At 41.2% G+C, this 17,492-nt stretch overlaps 1 protein-coding gene across 7 annotated transcripts; it reads right to left on the reverse strand.

Annotated features, from left to right (window-relative positions):
* ZNF684 (zinc finger protein 684) lies at nt 1-14,810 on the reverse strand. Of its 7 annotated transcripts, none has more exons than XM_023221271.2 (5): nt 14,584-14,810; nt 13,187-13,225; nt 6,408-6,534; nt 5,395-5,490; nt 1-1,600 (listed from the first exon to the last, which is right to left on the reverse strand). In XM_023221271.2, exons 2-5 carry the CDS (start codon nt 13,199-13,201, stop codon nt 705-707), a joined length of 1,134 nt encoding a protein of 377 aa, XP_023077039.2. In that variant the 5' UTR covers nt 13,202-13,225; nt 14,584-14,810; the 3' UTR covers nt 1-704. The 7 variants fall into 7 exon arrangements, with proteins under 7 accessions (XP_023077039.2, XP_023077037.2, XP_023077038.2 ...); XM_023221269.2 differs by having other exon boundaries at nt 5,395-5,493; nt 14,584-14,725; XM_023221270.2 differs by having other exon boundaries at nt 6,408-6,627; nt 14,584-14,725.
* Nucleotides 14,811-17,492: the final 2,682 nt, after the last annotated feature.

Genomic DNA, 17,492 nt, shown 5'->3' on the forward strand with positions numbered 1-17,492 from the left:
TATTTGAAGTGCAAATTATTTACATATTTAATTATTTTCCTCAACTGAATACTTATTGTAATACAGAATACAAGTACCTTTCTCTCCTCAATTAGTGTCTTGTTAAATTTTTTGTTCTGGTATTTACATACATAGGAAAACATCTTTATATGAATTTTAATAAGAAGTCTTCAGTTGTATAATTAAAGGAGACTCAGATTCAGTAACACTGTCACGCCCATTAAAAGTGCCAGCAAATGGATGAAAATATCACTGAAATTCACATGACATATTAAACCACATTTTCTCACTTGATTAATTATGCATGTCAAGACTGGAAGAAAAAAATGTTATTTACTGCAGAAACTCTTAGTAGGCATAATTTAATATAATGTATAAGCATATATTTTATACTCACACTTGCATATTTATTTTATTATAAAAATTAAAAGTCAGGAATTGCAAAGGTAGTTTCCACTGGTTCTTTGATTATTTAAGTTATGCTTACTTTCCAAGCTTTATGCTCTATTATTTATTGTTGTTTTCTGTCATATTTTCTGTAAAAAGTTTATTATCACTTCCAGAACATGATTGGCATTGATTGATTTTTATGGGAATCTACTCTTCCAAATTCATTTAAACTGTAGACTTCTCACCATGAATTCTTTAGTATTTAATAAGATTTAGCAAATATTTAATAAAGCCTCATATTCATAAAGTGAATATTATGTATGAATTTTCTGATGTACAATAAGATTTGATTTCTGGGAAAATGCTTTCCCACATCTGTTACATTCATAGGGCTTCTCTCCTGTATGAGTTATCTGATGTCTGAGGAGATGAGACTTCTTGATGAAGGCTTTGCCACATTCAATACATCCATAAGGCTTCTCTCCTGTATGAATTCTTTGGTGTGTAACAAGCACAGATGTGTTGCCAAAAGCTTTGCCACATATGATACATTGGTAGGGTTTCTCTCCTGTATGAAATCTGGAATGTTTATAAAGGGATGAACTATACCTGAAGGTTTTCCCACATTCCTTACATTCAAATGACTTCTCAAGTGTATGAGATTTCACGTGCTGATTAAATGAGGAGTTCCAAGTGAATGTTTTCCCACATTGACTGCACTCATAAGGCTTCTCTCCAGTGTGAAGTCTCTGGTGGACTACGAGTTGGGCTTTATGCATAAACGCCTTCCCACAATCATTGCACACAAAGGGTCTCTCTCCATTATGAATTTTCTGATGAGTTACAAGGTGTGCCTTCCTGCTATAGGCTTTTCCACAGTCATTGCATTCAAAAGGTTTTCTCCTTGTATGATTTTTTTCATGTCTAATGAAATGAAACTTCCTTTTGAAGGCTTTGCCGCATTCACTGCATTCATAAGCGTTTTCTCCAGTATAAATTCTATTGTAATTAAGTAAGTCTAAATGAGGTGGCAAACACTTCTCAAATGATTTATATGATTTTTTTCTCATTGGATTAAGACTTGTGCTCAGATTATAATGGTGGATTCTCTCCATAGTCAGAATTTTATTGAATGTGAGCAAAACTGACTCCAAAAAATTGTCTTTGCTTTCCTGATGCTTCCCTGGTTCATCAAGTGGGCAGTCAGATTCTAAAAAGGAGTACAATAAAACATTCCTAGTTACTTTTTCCCACCAACATGTTATAGAGAAAAACATCTATCATTTCAAATATAGTATCTCAATCTGAAAGAAATCTTATATTTGTCTCACTCCTCCTGAGCTTTAAGAATAAAACTGCTGGCCGGGCGCGGTGGCTCAAGCCTGTAATCCCAGCACTTTGGGAGGCCGAGACGGGCGGATCACGAGGTCAGGAGATCGAGACCATCCTGGCTAACACAGTGAAACCCGGTCTCTACTAAAAAACACAAAAAAACTAGCCAGGCGAGGTGGCGGGCGCCTGTAGTCCCAGCTACTCCGGAGGCTGAGGCAGAAGAATAGCGTGAACCCGGGAGGCGGAGCTTGCCGTGAGCTGAGATCCGGCCACTGCACTCCAGCCTGGGTGACAGAGCAAGACTCTGTCTCAAAAAAAAAAAAAAAAAAGAATAAAACTGCTGAAGAGGGAATGGGACAGACGCCTTAACTTGTGACCTGTGGAAAGACAGTAAAATAGGCACAAGGTAGAGTGAGGGTACAAAGTAAATCAAAAGGCTGCTCAACAAGGGTACAGGGTTAGCTCATGAAATGAAGAGGGCCCATTGTGGCAATGTGATTAATGGACAGGACAGCCAAACACACAGGAGATAGGCCGGGCATGGTGGCTCACGCCTGTAATCCCAGCACTTTGGGAGGCTGAGGCGGGCGGATCATGAGGTGAAGAGATCAAGACCATCCTGGCCAACATGGTGCAACCCTGTCTCCACTAAAAATGCAAAAATTAGCTGGGCATGGTGGTACACGCCTGTAATCCCAGCTACTCAGGAGGCTGTGGCAGGAGAATCGCTTGAACCTGGGAGGCGGAGGTTGCAGTGATCTGAGATGGCGCCATAGAACTCTAGCCTGGCAACAGAGCGAGACTCCATCTCCAAAAAGAAAAAGAAAAGGAGACAAAGGCAAAGGGATTAAGAGAAAATATCAGAGAACAGACTAGGTTTGGAGGAGGTGGTAACAGGCAGTTAGATAAATCACTACATAATTAATTTCTAGATCATCTTGGTAGGATAATTCCCTATTTCTCTCACTTATGTCTTTTTCCTCTTAATCAGTCTGCACAATATCAGTTTCCTTTAGAAACATTCTCAAATCTCCAGTCCTCTAACCCCAAGCAAACCACAGCAGAAGCATGTCTGTAGTCATGGCTCCAGCTCTACTGAGAGCTAGAATTCATTTGTACCTGTACTTGTAAGCCCAGGAACACTAATGTCCAGCAAGTCATCCAAGAGTAAGTCATCCTTAGCTTGGGATAATAATAGCAAACAGATTCTATTTGCTATTTTTTTAATTCTGGCTGAGTTTCTATATATGACAACTACCTGTCATACTTCTATTTGACAAATACTCTTTTTACATCCTCTTTCAATCTAACAAACCATTCTTCAGCAAGCTGCTTTGCTCCTGAATTCACATTTTTTCACTATCCTCAAAACACTATAAATCCCAAATCTGTTCCCATTAAAAAAAAAAATTGGGGAGAGGGGGTCTATAATTCCCCACGCTTAAGTTTCCCTCCATGTGGAGTGTTAGCACAATACTCCGAGCCTCTTTCTCTGTGCCTCATTCTGTGCGGAGCTAGACTGAGTAGTGGGCTACAGCCATCGGTACACATTTCTTTATAGAGTGGTTCTGACTCGGGATTTTGTTCCTTTCTTCTTTCTGCTCTATTTCAACAGATGGGAAGCAGCATCCTGCATTACCTCTACCGACAATAATCCACTGAGAAATTCAACATCAGCCTGGCAAACAAAATTATGCAAGATATGAATTCACTCATGGGAACATGCGTTCCACTAGTCCTCAACAAATACCTTCTACTCCACGGACTCTAGATTCCTAAATTCAATCTTTCACTCATGTTCGTTCTCCACCTTAACTTGCACTCCCTTATCTCCTCTTATTCTATCTAGAACTTAGATATTCTTTAGGGAGGAACCACTGTTCCATAACCTCAAAAAAAGACTTATCCAAATTTTGCATACTTTAAACTTTAAGCTCCATTTTCTATGAATTTCTAAGATAGTCACTGCTGCTGTCTGTACCATTCATTTTGACAGTTAATTAGAACAAAACTGCAATGTTAATGTGCACTGAAGAAACGTTTCATACTTGTTTGTTGAATTTTAAGATACTTTATTTTTGGGCCGGGCGCGGTGGCTCACACCTGTAATCCCAGCACTTTGGGAGGCTGAGGCAGGTGGATCATGAGGTCAAGAGATAAAGACCATACTGGCCAATGGTGAAACCGTGTCTCTACTAAAAATACAAAAATTAGCTAGGCATGGTGGCAGGCACCTGTAGTTCCAGCTACTCAGGAGGCTGAGGCAGGAGAATCACTTGAATCTGAGCTGAGATTGCACCACTGCACTCCAGCCTGGTGACAGAGTGAGACTCCATCTCAAAAAACAACAAACAAACAACAAAAAAACCCCAAACTTTTATTTTTTATTTATATATTGTTTTCCTAACCACTAGGGAAAATATTTTAATATGAACATGTTTTGCTGTTCCAAATACCTTTCATAAGTTAGAAAATGGTAATGAGATTTTTGCTTCCTTTGAACCTTTTCAGGAAACGTTTTTAAAAGCCTTGTTGAATGGAAGAATAAGAAACATCCCCCACATTGCTATGACAGGGATACTGAAAAAAGAAAAGAAAAAGAAAAATAAGAAAAGAAACATCCCCCACAATGTCTGGCTCTATAACAATGAATAAATAAAATGTTCATTGTATACCATGACATGCTCAGCATAAAACAGATCATTCTCTTCAGGCACTATCATAAAACAAACAAACAAAACAAAACCAAACAAAAGCCTTAAAAGCCACAATGATTAAAAAAATATATATCCAAGACGGTATATATAAATTTTTCATGACAGAGTCATAATAGAATTGGCTTGGGAGTTCAAAGAAAGTAAAGATTAATTTAGACAGGAGTTACAATGAAAGAGGAAAAGCTGAATTCAGACTTAATAAAATGCTGGTTTTAGGAGTAGACCAGAATCAGGATTAATGCCGAGAAGAAAACTGTATATATGCCGGGCACGGTGGCTCACGCCTGTAATCCCAGCACTTTGGGAGGCCGAGGCGGGTGGATCACGAGGTCAGGAGATCGAGACCATCCTGGCTAACACAATGAAACCCTGTCTCTACTAAAAATACAAAAAATTAGCCGGGCGTGGTGGCAGGCGCCTGTAGTCCCAGCTACACAGGAGGCTGAGGCAGAATGGTGTGAACCCAGGAGGCAGAGCTTGCAGTAAGCTGAAACTGCACCACTGCACTCCAGCCTGGGCGACAGAGTGAGACTGCGTCTCAAAAATAAAAAAAAAGATTAGACAGTAATTGGTAGAGTAACGCCTCAAATTCAGATAACTTAACTTCATTATAAGGACTAAGTATATAGAAAAAAGATCTATGTTGAGAAGGGAAGAATGAGGGTTTTAGAAATGAAGAGAACAGAAACAAAGCGAGGACCTAGATGAAACAGGCTGTGTGAGAAGCCAGAGGAGACAGGAGAGGGACCCTCCATACAACAGCTGAGCAACAAGAAAGGGCACGTGTGCAGAAAGGAGGGTGAAGGCAGCTTTTGGGGAGCTGGCTGATGATGTTACGTTAAAGGTGTGCGGCTTTTAAGAGGTGCTTCTAAGAAAAATTTCAGAGGTGCCTGTCCCTCACTGACCAACAGGGATCTCAACTTCACACACCCCCATCTGAATTTCTCTCACTCACCTGGAGAGCTCTGATGTGGGTTCACTCCCTCCACCATCCAAGGCTCCGGTCCTTGCTCTACCTTGAGGATCACTTTTGTTTTGTTAATTGGACATCCTGCTGGTGGGAAAATAACACAGAAGTGGGGACAAAGTGCTAGGCAAACAACCAGCTCACAACTCAAGTTGCCTCCTTGAGTCTCAGGGTTTTTATAGAATAACAAGCAGGCTTTAAAACAGAACAGACCTGGGCCGGGTGCGGTGGCTCACATTTGTAATCCCAGCACTTTGGGAGGCCGAAGCGGGTGGATCACGAGGTCAGCAGATCGAGACCATCCTGGCTAACACAGTGAAATCGCGTCTCTACTAAAAATACAAAAAATTAGCTAGGTGTGATGGCAGGCGCCTGTAGTCTTAGCTACTTGGGAGGCTGAGGCAGGAAAATGGTGTGAACCTGGGAGGTGGAGCTTGCAGTAAGCCAAGATCCTGCCACTGCACTCCAGTCTGGGTGACAGAGCGAGACTGTGTCTCAAACAAAAAAACAAAACAACAACAACAACAAAAAAACAGAACACACCCTTCTCCTCCATCTGGGAAGTAGAAGCTTAAGCAGACTATGTGAAGCTCAAAGGGGACTCAGAATCTTTGACAACTAAAATTTAGGGCCCAGCTGATTAATGCCTCAGAATGCTCACAGCTTTCATAAGTCTTTTTTTTGAGATAGGGTCTCAGTCTGTCACCCAGGCTGGAATGCAGCGGTACGCCTAGGCTCAAGCGATCCTTCCACCTCAGCTTCCCAAGTAGTTGGGACGACAGGCACATGCCACCACACCTAGCTAAATTTTATTGAGACAGTCTCACAATGTTGCTCAGGCTGGTCTTGAAATCCTGGGCTCAAGCAATTCTCCTGCCTCCCAAAGTGCTGGGATTCTAAGTATGAGCCACCACAATTGGCAAGCGTTTACACATCTTAAAAGACGAGCACTATTAGTATATACTGAGTTACACTGAAAAGTTATCACTTATTGTCCTTACCCACTGAGATGAGGTTTCTATAGTTCTCCAACATCACATCCCAATACAAGGTTCTCTCAGTACAATCAAGCAGCTGCCACTCCTCTGCGGTGAAATCCACAGCCACATCCTGGAATGTCACTGATTCCTGTAACAGCACATTCATCTTCAAACTAAAGTGTGCATCATTAGCAAACTTGCAAGAGAATCAAGGCAGCTCCTTAATATCATCTCATGTTCACTGTTGAGTTTGTAGAAAATTAGATACAATGATTACATGCTTGATTCAGAAATATGCTTTGTGATAGTAACAAAAATCTTATTAAACATATCCAACTGGTGCCAGAACAGTTCAACAGGGGAAAGAAAAGTCTTTTCAACAACTGGTACTGAGACCACTAGACATCCACATGCAAAAGTATGACACTGGACTCCCCACCCATTTCACATCATATAAGAAAATGAACTAAAATGGACCAGAGAGCTAAAAGTAAGAAACAAAGCTATCAAACAGTTAGAAGAAAACAGAAAAAAAGTTTTTTGTGACCTTGGATTAGGCAGTGGTTTGTGAAATATGACAGAAAAAGTGGAAGTGACAAAATAAAAAATAAATAGGAATTCATCAAAATGAAAACTTCTGTGCTCCATAGGACACTGCCAAGAATGTGAAAAGAAAATCCACAGAATGGGAGAAAATATTTGCAAATCATGTATGTGATAAGAGGCTTGTACCCAGAATATATAAATAACTCTTAAAATTCAATAATAGGGGGATGGGAGAAAAAAACAACAATAAAAAGACAACACAATTTAAAAATGGGCAAAGGATTTAAAGAGACATCTCTCCAAAGATATATCTATCTATCGATAGATAGATATAGATATGTGTATGTATGTATTTGTGTTGGTATGTGTATAGTAAATAAGCCCAGGAAAAGATGTTCAACATTAGGGTCCGAAACTGAAGCAAGAAAGAAAAAAAATAAAAAGAAAAAAGATGCTCAACATCATTAGTGATTAGTCATTAGTGAAATGCAAACCAAAACCATAATGAGATAGCACTTCACTTCTGAGGACAGTTAAAATCAAAGGCAGACAATGACCTGTGGTGGCAAGGATGTGGAGAAACCGAAACGCTTGTACATTACTCAGCTCTTGCACACTGGGATTGCAAAATGGTGTAGCAACTACGTTATTTCTTTTTTCTTTTCTTTTATTTGATATAGCTTCTTGCTTTGTCACCCAGGCTGTAGTGGAGTGGAGTGGTGCAATCAGGAGTCACTGCAGCACCAAACTCCTGGACTCAAGCAATCCTTCTACCTCAGCCTCTGAAGTAGCTGAGACTACAGGCACGTGCCACCACACCCAGGCAATTAAAAAAATATTTTTGGGGGCCAGGTGCGGTGGCTCATGCCTGTAATCCCAATACTTTGGGAGGCTGAGGCAGGTGGATCATGAAGTCAGGAGATCAAGACTATCCTGGCTAACACGGTGAAACCACGTCTCTACTAAAAATACAAAAAAGTAGCCAGGTATGGTGGCATGTGCATGTAGTCTCAGCTTCTCAGGAGGCTGAGGCAGGAGAATCGCTTGACCCAAGAGGCGGAGGTTGCAGTGAGCCAAGGTTGCGCCACTGCACTCCAGCCTGGGCAACAGAGTGAGACTCCATCTCAAAAAAAAAAAAAATTTTTTTAGAGATGGGGTCTCACTACATTGCCCAGACTGCTCTTGTACTCCTGGCTTGAAGTGATCCTCCTGCTTCAGCCTCCCAAAGTGCCGGGATTACAGGCATGAGCTACCATGCCCAGCCTATGTAGTAACTACAACAGTTTAGCAGTTCCTCCAAGTGTTTTTTTTGTTTTGTTTTGAGATGGAGTCTCACTCTGTCGCCCAGGCTGGAGTGCAGTGGCGCCTCCTGGGTTCAAGTAATTCTTCTGCCTCAGCCTCCTGAGTAACTGGGATTATAGGCGCACATCACTGATTTTTGTATTTTTAGTAAAAATGGGGTTCTACCACATTGACCAGGCTGCTCTTGAACTTCTGACCTCAAGTGATCCACCCGCCTCAGCCTCCCAAAGTGCTGGGATTACAGGCAAGAGCCACTGCACTCAGCCTCCTCCAAGTGTTAAATAGAGTAACCATATAACCCAGCATCCTCTCCTAGGTATATACCCACGAGAATTCAAGACATTTGTCCACACAAAAACCCACAGACAAATGTTCATAGTAAAGTTATTCATAGTCAAAAAAGTGGAATAATCTGGTGTCCATGAACTGATAAATGGATAAAAAAAATGTGGTATATCCATATGATGGAATGTTATTTGGCAATAAAAAAGGAATCAAGCACTGGTACATCTACAACATGGATGAACCTTGAAAATACTGTATGGGGCTGGGTGCCATGCCGCCCACCTGTAATCCCTGCACTTTGGGAGGCTGAGGTGGGCAGATCACTTGAGCCCAGGAGTTTGAGACCAGCCTGGGCAACATAGCAAGACTCAGTCTCTATAAAAATAAAAAAGTAGCTGGGTATGGTGGCATATGGACCTATAGTCCCAGCTATCTGAGAGACTGAGGTGGGACAATTGTTTGAGGCTGGCAGGTTGAAGCTACAACACAGTGAGACCCTGCCTCAAAAAACTAAATAAATTAAAAAAAAAAAAAAAAGAGGAAACTACAGTCATGAAAGATTACATATTTCACGGTTCCATTTGTATGAAATGTTCAGAAGAAAAAAGTCATAGAAACAGTAAGTCGATTAGTGCTAGGGAAAGTGAGGAATGAGAGTAGTGACTGCTAATTAGGGTATGGAGTTGCTTTTGGGGTGATGAAAATGTTCTGAAACTAGATAGTGGTGACATCTGTACAACTCTGTGAATACACTAAAAAACCACTGAATTGTATACAATTTTTTTTTTTTTTTTGAGACAGAGTCTTGCTCTGTTGCCCAGGCTGGAGTGCAGTAGTGTGATCTCTGCTCACTGTAGCCTCTGCCTCTCAGGTTCAAGCGATTCTCATGCCTCAGCCTCCTGAGTAGCTGGGACTATGGGCGTGCAGCACCACACTTGGCTAATTCTTTTTGTACTTTCAGTAGAGACGGAGTTTCACTATGTTGGCCAGGCTAGTCTCTAACTCCTGACCTCAAGTGATCCGCCCACCTTGGCCTCCCAAAGTGATGGGATTACAGGCATGAACCACTGCACCTGGCTGACTGTATATACTTTAATCGGGTCACTTTTGTGGTATGATAATTATATTTCAATAAAGCTATTTAAAAATATCACTTATATATTCTTATTTGTTCACTCATAAAGTAATGAGGCTCCACCAACCCTACTGGAGATATCAAAAGAAATAAAATTATTACTCCTCTCAGGGATCTTACACTCTATTAGACTCAATAAAGTAAATGTAAGTGCCATAAGATGTTATTGAGACTGTAAGGTTTACATGCCAGATGCATGTAAGCATAATAAAATAGGAACACATGGATATTTTTACATGACAAAATACGTCCTTTTAACCATAATGCCAAAATCATGTTTACTGGATAAATGTTAAAAGCACTGAAATTAAAGACAAGTAGTTACATATCTACCACAAAACAGATAGTTAAGACCATTGTCAGCAGGAATTAGGAAACTGTAACCCATGGACTGGCCTCCTGTTTTTGTAAACAGAATGTTACTGAAACGTAGTCACACCCATTCATTTACTTCAGCTTCAAGGACAGAGTTGAGTAGTTGCCACAGAGGCTGTATGGCCTTCTAATCTAAAATATTTACTATTTCACCCTTTATGAAAAGGTTAGGACTAGGAAGGGTTTATTCCAGGAATGCATAGATAGTTCAGCATTGGGAAATGCACTAAAAATTATCTAAAGTGGTACATTAAGGGTGGCAAGATATATTATATTATTGACAGCTATTTTAAAAAAGGGTATGAAGCCAAAAGTTCCTAGATATTAAAATAATCTTCACCAGTTAAAAATCCCTAACTTGATTAAAAACAAAATAAACAACTATCTACCAGAATACAAGAGGAAACAGTGAAACACTGGGAGCACTCCCATTAAAGTTAGGACAAAAAAGACTTCTGGCTAGCAATTACAGGTAACCCCTGAACCACACAGGTTCGACCTGCCTGGGTCCACTTATACTCAGATTTTTTTTTGCAATGAATACGGTTGGCCCTCGGTTGGCAAGTTCTGCATCTACAACCAAATGCAGATAAAAAAAAATACAGTTATTCTGGGGGAGGGATAGCATTAGGAGACATACCTAACGTAAATGACGAGTTAATGGGTGTAGTACACCAACATGGCACATGTATACATATGTAACAAACCTGCACGTTGTGCACATGTACCCTAGAACTTAAAGCATAATAAAAATATATATATATACACTATTCTTGCCATGCAAAACCCATGAATATGGATGGCCAACTTTTCCTATCCTTGAGTTCCACAGGGCCAACTGTACTGTGGGACTTCAGTATGTTCAGATTCGGGGATCTGCAGGAGTTCTCCCATGGATACCACAGGATGGCTGTTTATTCAAAACTGCAGTGACTAGAAGTCCTGGCTATTGCAATGAGACAAGGAAAATATGGGGGAAGGTATAAATACTAGGCAGGAAGAGACAAAACTCCATTTGGAATGTATGATTGTCTACCTAAGAAATAGAGGAATCAACTAAAGAACTCTTAGATCTAACAAGAGTTCTGTATATTGGTTGGATATAAATTCAACATAGAGAAATCCATGTTTTTATTTTCTTCAGAGACAGAGTGTCGCTCTGTCACCCAGGCTAGAGTGCAGGGGTGTGATCATAGCTAGCTGTAGCCTGGATCTTCTAGGCTCAACTGATCCTCCTGCCCTAGCCTCCCTAGTAGCTGATACTACAGGTGTGTGCCATCATGCCCTGCTAATTAATTTTTTTTTTCTAGAGATGGGGTCTTGCTATATTGACCAGGCTGGTCTGGAACTCCTGGCCTCAAGCAGTCCTCCCACCTTGGCCTCCCAAAGTGCTGGGAATATAGGCATGAACCACCATGCCCAGCCAAGAGAAGTCCATATTTTTCTATTTACCAAAATAGCAAACTACAAGAGATAATGAAAAAAAGGCCTACCCCATTCTCAATAGCAACTAAAACCATATGTAAGAATAAATATAAGAAATGTACAAGCTGGGCACAGTGGCTCAAGCCTGTAATCCCAGCACTTTGGGAGGCCGAGACGGGTGGATCACGAAGTCAGGAGATCGAGACCATCCTGGCTAACACGGTGAAACCCCGTCTCTACTAAAAAATACAAAAAAAACTAGCCAGGTGCGGTGGCGGGCACCTGTAGTCCCAGCTACTCAGGAAGCTGAGGAAGGAGAATGGCGTAAACCCGGGAGGCGGAGCTTGCAGTGAGCTGAGATCCGGCCACTGCACTCTAGCCTGGGTGACAGACTGAAACTCCGTCTCAAAAAAAAAAAAAAAGAAATGTACAAGAATTACAATAAGAAACTCATAAAACCTGTAAAATTATAATAAAAGGGCCAGGTGCGGTGGCTCATGCCTATAATCCCAGCACTTTGGGAGGCTGAGATGGGTGGATCACCTGAGGTCAGGAGTTCGAGACCAGCCTGACCAACACGGTGAAACCCTGTCTCTACTAAAAATATAAAACTTAGCCGGGTATGGTGGCGGGCGCCTGTAACCCCAGCTACTCAGGAGGCTGAGGCAGGAGAATCGCTTGAACTCAGGAGATGGAGGTTGCAGTGAGCCAGGTTGTAAGAAAACCTGAATAGGACTCATTGAAAAGTCATGAATTCTCTCCAAATTAACCTATTAAGTTTAATGCAATCATAATAAGAATATCTGGCTGGGTGCAGTGGTTTACACCTGTAATCCCACCAGCACTTTGAAAGGCCGAGGCAGGAGGATCACTTGAGGTCAGGAGTTCGAGACCAGCCTGGTCAACAAGATGAAACCCTGTCTCTACTAAAAACACAAAAATTAGCCAGGCGTGGTGGCACATGCCTGTAATCCAAGCTACTTGGGAGGCTGAGGCAGGAGAATTGCTTGAACCTGGGAGGTGGAGGCTGCAGTGAGCTGAGATCATGCCACTGTACTCTAGCCTGGGCAACAGAGCCAAACTCTGTCTCAAAAAAAGAAAAAAAAGAAAAAAGAATACCTAACATACTGCTTTATGAACCTTGACAATATTTGTTATTTTGATGACCTTAAAATTCATGTAGAAGAGTAAATGCTCAAGATAACTAGAGACTGGAAAAGGTACAAGATTTACTTATGGATCCAGGTGAACTTATAAATTGAGTTCATTTAGTGCTGCTTGGCACTATGTTCTTACTCTAGGGAATACTCTAAGACAGTCATAGGAAACCTGATGCTGTATTTATCACAGGCTGCTGCTGTGAATGTTATTTCTAATGTTATCTACATGAAAACTCTTTAGAAAATATTTTCTTCAAAGAAATGTGTCAGGAAAAACTTTAGTTATAAGGAGAATAATTTTGCTTTATCTTCACAGACAATGCCAATACTTTTTAACTGGCTGGTTATCCATTTACTATGATTTCCAGGAAGACCGAGTACATATTTCCAGCTCAAATTTGTTCCAACCATCTGCAAACCCTATGACTTGGATATCAACTTACCAATCTTCTAAATTTCCTTTTAGACTTGATCTTTTATTCGGTTTACATTTTTCCTGACCATACATTTCCTTTTTATCATATGGACTTTTGAGAGATTTAAACAACTGGATGAATAGATGGATACCTTACCTGGAAGTTGATCATTTTCTGCAGCTCTTACACAGAAATCTATGAAAGTAGAAATGGGGAAGAGAATAGAAAGACCTGAGATACCAGGACTGCATGCAAAGTAGAACCCCGCTCTATCAGACCATAAGTACTCACACTGCAGCCTCAGAAAATGCTACCTACTGTGGGAGAAAGACATTTCTAGCAAGAGAGAAAAGTCCATGTTCCATGAGCACAGATCTCTACTTGTGATTGTTAGGAATATATGGAGCTTAGATAAAGATGTTGTATGTTTCTGTCCTACTGATCTAACGCCAAGTGGTTCCTCTTGAAACAGTTATTTTTTTTTTTCCTCCCAGAAATTTATCCTAAAGAAATAATGAATGAGTTGAAAAACTAACTTCAAAGTTTGGCCTCTGAAGCTCCGTAAGTCTAAAAATGATTCCTTCCTGTGATTGTCTGGTTTCTATTCTGAAGCTGGGATAAGAGATTGCAAATTAGGTTGGGCTTTCTTGAGAAGGCTGGATTCAGGGACCCAGGAAGAGTTTTTTGTTTTTTGTTTTTTTAGCTGGATCCTTCAGTTTAAACTCCAAATGTTTCTCTCTGTAGGAACTCCCCACCTTCTATGAGCTTAGACTGCTGGGGCTCTAGAAAGGGTACAATGGGCAAACCAAGGACTCCCATCTTCATTTACACAGTCTGCACTGGAAGATTTGCAGATACACCAAGAGACTCTACAAAATGACCACAAATCGAAATTTACTCAGCATTCATTGCTCAAATATTTCAGGAGAATAAACCCAACTCTTTTTTATGTAGGAATGTTATACTGTAAAAAAAAGAATGAAATCTGGAGAAAATGTATCTGAGTTTGAATCTCAGTTCTTCCACTTACTAAGCTGTGTGAGTCCAGGCAAGTAATTTCACCTTTCAGCTTCAGTTAATTCACATGCAAAATGGTAATAGCATTTACTTCAAATGATTGCTGAGAATACCCTTCGAATGCACAGCAGTTTCTCAAGAATGCTTTCTTCCTGGATCCCTTGAAATGGCTTACAGTTTCCACCGGATTCCTTGAAATGGCTTAAAATTGTGGCAGGCTCCGGTCGGGCCAACTATGTTTTTGGAACCAGGAAAGGTACAGTTAGATGAACAGACTCCTACACAGTGACCTTGACCTACAAGAGCGGGAATGCAAATTGAGCCTCTCCCAGTTCCACCAGATCCCTGGGCATCTACCCAATGCCAGTCGGAGTCCAACTCTTGCTTTCTCTCAGTTACTCGAGTTGAACAGGACCCACATATCCAAACCTGAAGTCACTGCACTTGGAGACTGTAAAGTTTTATCTTCGGTAGGGTAAACCTAGAAGCCAGTCCCCGCCTTTCTCTTAAGTCCTCCGAGTCCAGCAAAGCCATACCTGCCACCCTTTCACTGCCTCGCTCGCAGCTCCGGCTCCAAGCCTGGGATCAGTCACAGCGTTGTCCAGAGACTGGGGGGCAGCCACCGCCAGCACTTCTCGCGGCGCTGATTTGAAGATTGAATACCGGCTAGCGTCCTACTGCGCGTGTGCGGAAGTAACTGTCCACCTAGAGTTCCTGGGCTCCTCCCAGGTATAGGCCATCCGTCGGAGACCACATTTCCCATAAGGCCAGTGGAGCTCGTTTCCGGAAGGCGTCAGACGCTACTTCCTCTTGGGAGGTGGTGCGGAGATTCCTGAGTTGGTATCTGTATTAGACCCGCGCTTTTTAAATCGTTTTCTTTTAAAAGGATACACAGCATCTTTAAATACTGGAAAGTAAAATCAGCAGTATGCTAAAAAAAAATTGCTCTTACTCAGTAGGGTTTCTTCTAGCAATGCACCAGGTTAAGTCAGAGAGGTGAAGAGGATCCAACAAATAAGACTGAGAAGGAATAATCCATGAAGTAGATGGAAAAGTAAGAGAGTTTAGATCTGCAAAACCAAGGGAAGGAAGTGTTTCAAGAAGAAGGGAGTGACCCACTGTGTCAAATGTTGCTCATAGGTCAAGTAAAATGAGAACTAAGAATGGGCCACTGTAGCAATGGTCACTAGTGATGTAGAAACGCCTTTTGGCAGTGGTGGAAGTTTGATAAAGTCTGAGGAAAATATGATAGGAGTTGGAGGAAAGGATGGGAGGAGAGGAAATGGAGAAAGCAAATACAGGCAATACTTGTAAGAAGTTTTTTTTTAAGGTGAGCAGAAAAAATAAGGCTATCATGGGATAGGGATTTTGGATCCAGTAATATTTTGTTGTTGTTGCCTTTTCCCACGTGTTCTAATTTTTTTTTTTTTTTTTTAAAGATGGGGCTGGGTGTGGTGGCTTATGCCTGTAATCCTAACACTTCAGGAGGCCAAGGTGGGAGGATTGTTTGAGCCCAGGAGTTCAAGATTGCCTAGGCAACATAGTGAGACCTTCATCTCTACAAAAAATAAAAAATTAGCCTGGCATGGCACCTGCCTGAAGTCCCAACTACTTGAGGGGCTGAGATGGGAGGATCACTTGAGCCCAGACAGTAGAGACTGCAGTGAGCCATGATCCCGCCACTGCACTGCAGCATGGGCAACAGAGCTAGTCTCTGTCTCAAAAAATAAAATAAAATAAAAAAGATGGAAGAAATTATAGTAAGCTTATGTACTAATTAAAAGGATCTAGGCTGGGCGCGGTGGCTCATGCCTGTAATCCCAGCACTTTGGGAGACTGAGATGGGCAGATCACTTGAGGTCAGGAGTTGGAGACCAGCTTGGCCAACGTGGTGAAAACCCGTCTCTACTAAAAATTAAAAAATTAGCCGGGCATAGTGGCAGACCCTGTAATCCCAGCTACTCGGCAGGCTGAGGTGGGAGAATCGCTTGAACCCGGGACGCAGAGGTTGCAGTGAGCCAAGATCACACCACTGCACTCAAGCCTGGGTGACAGAGCGAGACTCTGTCTCAAATAAATTAATTAATTAATAAAATAAAAGATTCAGTAGAGGCGGGAAATACACAATTCAGGATAGACAGGCTAGTTACATGGAGGAAAGTCCTTGAGGAGAGAAGGGATGGAATACAGCACACAATCACAGGGATCGTTCTAAGTAAGAGTATGGATAATTTATCTCCATTGAAATAAAAGGGGAGGCAGAGTTTATAAGTACAGATGCAAACAGGTGGACAAATATGGTGGTAGAAGAAAGAGGATGCCCTGTTCTGAGTGCTTCTATTTTCCCAGTGAAATAGGAAGCTGAAATGAAGATGGGGGAAAGTATTGTAGACTTGACAGAAAAGATGAATACTGTATTATGATGATTTTGATACATGGTTTTTTCATATTTTAACATCTGTGAGATTGCTATCTTACAAGTGATGGCATTCCATAATCAGGAGCATTGTTTTTTATTAGTACATAAAATAATACAACTTATAATCAATGGCATCTGAGATTCGATAAAGTGTTATTTATAAATATGAGCAAGTGTGTAGATTAAGGAAATGTAGTACTATTGCCTGGCACCATTAAGAGCCGGCTTGGTATTAGTACCCATTGACTTTACTGGCATTTTCTATGCCATAAACACATCTCTCTCTCTCTCTCTCTCAATCTGTGTGTGTGTGTGTGTGTGTGTCTTCCTTCCCCTCCCCTCCCTTCTCTTCTCTTCTCCTCTCCTCTCGTCTCCTCTCTCAACAGAAAGGACATACATTAAAGACATGGGTAGTAAAATAAATTCATTACATCTTAATATCTAAAGTATTTTGGACCAAATTACTTCTGTATTTTTTATCAAGCCTCTTAGCCCAAGCTAAGCCATCATATCCCCAGTGACCTGTGCGTATACATCCAGATGGCCTGAAGCAACTGAAGATCCACAGGAAAAGGGAAAATAGCCTTAACTGATGACATTCCACCATTGAGATTTATTTCTGCCCCAACCTAACTGATCAATGTACTTTATAATCTCCCCCACCCTTAGGAAGGTTCTTTATAGTCTCCCCCACCCTTAAGAAGGTTCTTTGTAATTCTGACCACCCTTGAGAATGTACTTTGTGAGATCCACCCCCTGCCCCCAAAACATTGCTCTTAACTCCACCGCCTATCCCAAAACCTATAAGAACTAATGATAATCCCACCACCCTTTGCTGACTCTCTTTTCGGACTCAGCCCGCCTGCACCCAGGTGAAATAAACAGCCATGTTGCTCACACAAAGCCTGTTTGGTGATCTCTTCACATGGACATGTGAGACATTTTTATTAGAAACAGTATGTATTTTGTGCAACCCAAAAATCAGGGATTTAATTTTACAAAACACATTTCATTATGGTAATTCTA

This window comes from Piliocolobus tephrosceles, chromosome 1 (assembly GCF_002776525.5).
Source record: "Piliocolobus tephrosceles isolate RC106 chromosome 1, ASM277652v3, whole genome shotgun sequence".
Classification (NCBI taxonomy): Eukaryota; Metazoa; Chordata; class Mammalia; order Primates; family Cercopithecidae; genus Piliocolobus; species Piliocolobus tephrosceles.